Below are 3,907 nucleotides of genomic sequence, written 5' to 3' on the forward strand. Positions count from 1 at the left end.
ATGCAAGCCACCCCCCTTGCTGCTCCTGCAGACGCCCCCTCCAGGAAGAAGCGGTTGGAGTTGGACGACGACTTGGACACCGAGTGTCCCATCCGGAAACGAGCTCGAAGTGTGCCCCAGCCCAGGCCACCCCGCTGCCTGCTGCCCCCGAGCCCACCCCCTGCTCCAGATCGTGCACCTGCTGTGGCCACTGCCTCCCAGCTTGGGCCTTATGTCCTCCTGGAGCCCGAGGAGGGCGGGCGGGTCTACCGGGCCCTGCACAGCCCCACAGGCACCGAGTACACCTGCAAGGTACGTGCCCACGGGCCTCTCTCCCCCAGCATCACAGGAGGCCTTGAAAGGCTCTTAGCTCCAGAAGATTGCCAGGGCACTGAGGGGTCCTTATATTCATCTATTCCTGTGTTTACTGGGGAAGCAGCCAGTGAGTCCCTGGCTAGGCTGAGACGAGAGAGGTGAACCAGACGTGGTCCCAGCCCTGGGGCAGTTCACAGCTGAGGCCCTATCCTGAGATAAATGCTTCGAGGGTGCAGCTTAGGGAGCATGTGAGCACACAGGATGCCTCTAATGTATTCACGGGGGTGTCAGAAGAGGCTGAATAGGAGTTAGCCAGGTAGCAGTGGGAGAAGGGAGTTGCAGACAGGGGGAACAGCTGTGCAAAGGCCTAGAGGAGTGAGCGCATGGCACTTCAGAGGCCAGAGGGAGAGGGTGTGCAGAAAGCGGCAGGAGGTGGGAGCTGGCAGCAGCTGGGCACGAAAGCATCAGGAAGGAGCTTCCTCTGGGCTGTGGGGAGCCACTGTAGATGTTTGCGTGTTTACATGAGAGAAAGGTGAGATGTGGTGGACATCAGAACTCCTGGGACCCAAGAGGTGATTGAGCCTAACCTGTGGCCATTTTACAAATAGGAAGACTGAGGTCAAGAGAGGGGAAAGGCCATGCATGAAGTCACATAGCATCAGGCCTGGATCCTAGGGGGAGGTAAGGGGTACAGAAGTCCGAGCACTCCTGGCAGAAATCAGGAAATGAGCAGGGCCAAGGCCCCCTGAGGGTCAGGCCATGCAGGACATTGGCAGGTCACATCACCAAAAGGACCGAGATGAGAATACAAAGTCTAACAATAGATATTTACTGTGCACCAGGTTCTATGTTGATTGCTTAGTGTGCACAGTTTCTTTTAATTTTCACACAACCAATGAGATAGTTAAAATTATTGTGCCCATTTTACAGATAGAGGACACTGAGGCTCAGAGAGATGTGGTTACTTGTCGCATCACAGAGCCAGGAGGTGGCAGAGCTGGCAGGCTGAGCCCAGAGAGTCCTGTGTTCCACGTTAGAATAAGCGTTTCAGACACAAGCAGGGCAGGCTGCCCCTGGTAGGCAGGTGTAAGGAAAATAGGGGAGACCCAGATACACAAGGGAGGAGCAGAAGGCCACCTGGGTCTCTTGGGGATGCACAGAGAGGTGGAGGGACTTAAGTTTCCTGCTGGGAGCAGCAACAGCTGGCTGCAGCGCCTGCCGAAGGGGCACAGTGTGCAGGCGGGGAGATCCACACAAGGTCCAGCCCCCAGCTTCACCTGCGCTCTGCGCTGCCTAATGCTGGTCCCCAGTGCTCTAACCCAGGTGCTCCCTGGAACCCTGAACTCTGGGTCCCCTTCCTGCAGCATCACAGGTTCTTTTCCATTCCCACTGCGGAGGGGAGCCCATGCCGAGAGGAACGACCCAAGCAGGCCCGAGGCAGAAGCGCCATGCTGTCACAGGGCCCCATTCACCAGAAACATTTGGGGAAATCCACTGGGCTGGGCCCGTCCCCGTGCCAGTGTGAATTGCGGGGGCTGAAGTATCACTGCCAGAATAGCCTTGGCTTTTCCGGTCAGTGTGTAGAAAGAGCAGCATCCTATCTTTGCAGAGTATCACCTTATTCGTTGATTCGACAAAGCTTCATTGCGCACCAGTACATGCGGCGCTCTGTGCTGTGGCTAAAACACAGCTCTGCCAGCACCAACTGATGTTCTCCTGGGAAAGACCAGGAATACACGGTGAATAAGGAAAACATGTGCCATGTGATCATAAGTGCTATGGAGGCAAAATAAAGCTGGAAACAGGGACATCAGGGGACGGGGAGGGCAGTGGTGCAGTGATTTTAGCTGGGGAGGTGACGTGCGAGCGGCGACTTCCTGGATGGAAGGAGCCAGCCTGTGGGTCTAGGGGAGGCGCGTCCAGACACCGGGTACAGCAAGCGCAAGTGCACAGAGGCAGGAATGGGCTCGCCCTAACTAAAAAAAAAAAAATGTAGTTTCTGTGTTGAGTTATTTCCTCCATGTCACCTCAACTGGGTTTTTAAAGTTATATGCTTTCAATTTTTCTCATGGATTAAATATGTATATGCTTTCTTTTTTTTTCTGTGTGGCATAGTTAATATAACATGCAATGGGTTTAAAGTCAGACGAACCAAAGCGAGCATACTGGCTCTGCCACCGATTGGCTGTATGGCTTCTAACAAGTCACTTCCGTTCTCTGAACCTCAGTCTTACCATCAGTAAAGTGGGACACACCTTTCAGGGCTAGGGTGAGTTTCGCTGGAATGCCCATTAACCCCCAGCACGTTTCCCAACAACCTCGCCACCCTCCCTGCATGTTCCTCTTCTCGGCCCTCACCATTGCAGCCACACTGATCTTTGCCTGGGTCTCAAGAGCAGGTGAAGCTCTCTCTTGCCTCAGGGCCTTTGCACTGTCTGTGCCTCTCCACCCAGAAAGCTGTCACTTTTGGACCGCACTTTCTAAAATAGGTGCCCCCTTCCAAAGTACTCTCCATTCCGGCATCTTTCTTGGTTCCTTTGCAAGGCATATCAGAATTTGTAAATATTTAATTTGTTGGCTTGTTATACTGTCTCCCAGTGGGCGCCAGGAGAGCAGGGCCCAGGGCTGCCAGTCCAGTTAGACGCTGGTGGCTGGCTCAGGTGGGCTGCACGCCGGCTTGCGGAATGAGCGAAACCGGGGTGGACAGCGGAGACTAGTGAATGTAGCCCTGAAGATGATGGGCATAAGGTGACTTCCGCATTATCTGCCCTTCTGGATTTCCTCTGCTTTGAGGGTTATTTTTCTGTTTGTGTGACCTGTTATTTCAATTATCTGACATTCAAGGTCATTATAGGGCAGTCGAGAGCACAGATGATGGAGCGCATAGGTGCGATCCCAGCTGCGCGCTTGCTGGGGCCTCTCAGCTTCCTTAAGTGTAAAATGGGGCAGGTCATAGTACTTAAAGGACTGTTGTCAGGGCTGAGTGACAGCTGGGACCGTTTTGCGAGGCCAGCCCAAGTTCCTTGGGGTCCCCAGCCGTGCTCACACCATGCTCCACCCACAGGTGTACCCCGCTCACGAGGCCCCTGCGGTGCTGGAGCCCTACGCACGGCTGCCCCGCGGCGACCACGTGGCCCGGCCCACCGAGGTGCTGGCGGGCCCCCAGCTCCTCTACACCTTCTTCGCTCGGACCCACGGGGACATGCACAGCCTGGTGCGCAGCCGCCGCCGCGTGCCCGAGCCCGAGGCCGCTGCACTCTTCCGCCAGATGGCCGCCACCCTGGCGCACTGTCACCAGCACGGTCTAGTCCTGCGTGACCTCAAGCTGCGTCGCTTTGTCTTCACCGACTCTGGGAGGTGAGTGTGGCCTCAGAGACCCCACCCACAGACACGCTCAAGGGGTGGGCCATGGTGGAGACCCAGGAAGGCAAAGTAACCTAGGCAAGAGGTAGACAAGCCTGGCCTAACCAGCGCGCGCCCACTAGTTCCCTCGGAAAAGTTGACTCAGTCCTGTTGGAAGCCCCTCGAGGTGGAGCTGTGATAATCACGGTAGCTGACAGTGGCGAGGGCATCGCTGCACGATCAGGCTTGTCCTGGATCCTTACAAATATGA

At 55.7% G+C, this 3,907-nt stretch overlaps 1 protein-coding gene across 1 annotated transcript in view; it reads left to right on the plus strand.

The window, feature by feature from the left end:
- TRIB3 (tribbles pseudokinase 3) overlaps nt 1–3,907 on the plus strand; it is a 7,840-nt gene continuing 3,933 nt past the window's right edge. The window contains exons 1-2 of the mRNA XM_012665757.1: nt 1–291; nt 3,359–3,651. Coding sequence (XP_012521211.1) covers nt 1–291; nt 3,359–3,651 — 584 coding nt within the window. The remainder of the gene's footprint in view (nt 292–3,358; nt 3,652–3,907) is intronic.

Source organism: Propithecus coquereli, unplaced genomic scaffold, assembly GCF_000956105.1.
Source record: "Propithecus coquereli isolate 6110/MARCELLA unplaced genomic scaffold, Pcoq_1.0 Scaffold122, whole genome shotgun sequence".
NCBI lineage: Eukaryota > Metazoa > Chordata > Mammalia > Primates > Indriidae > Propithecus > Propithecus coquereli.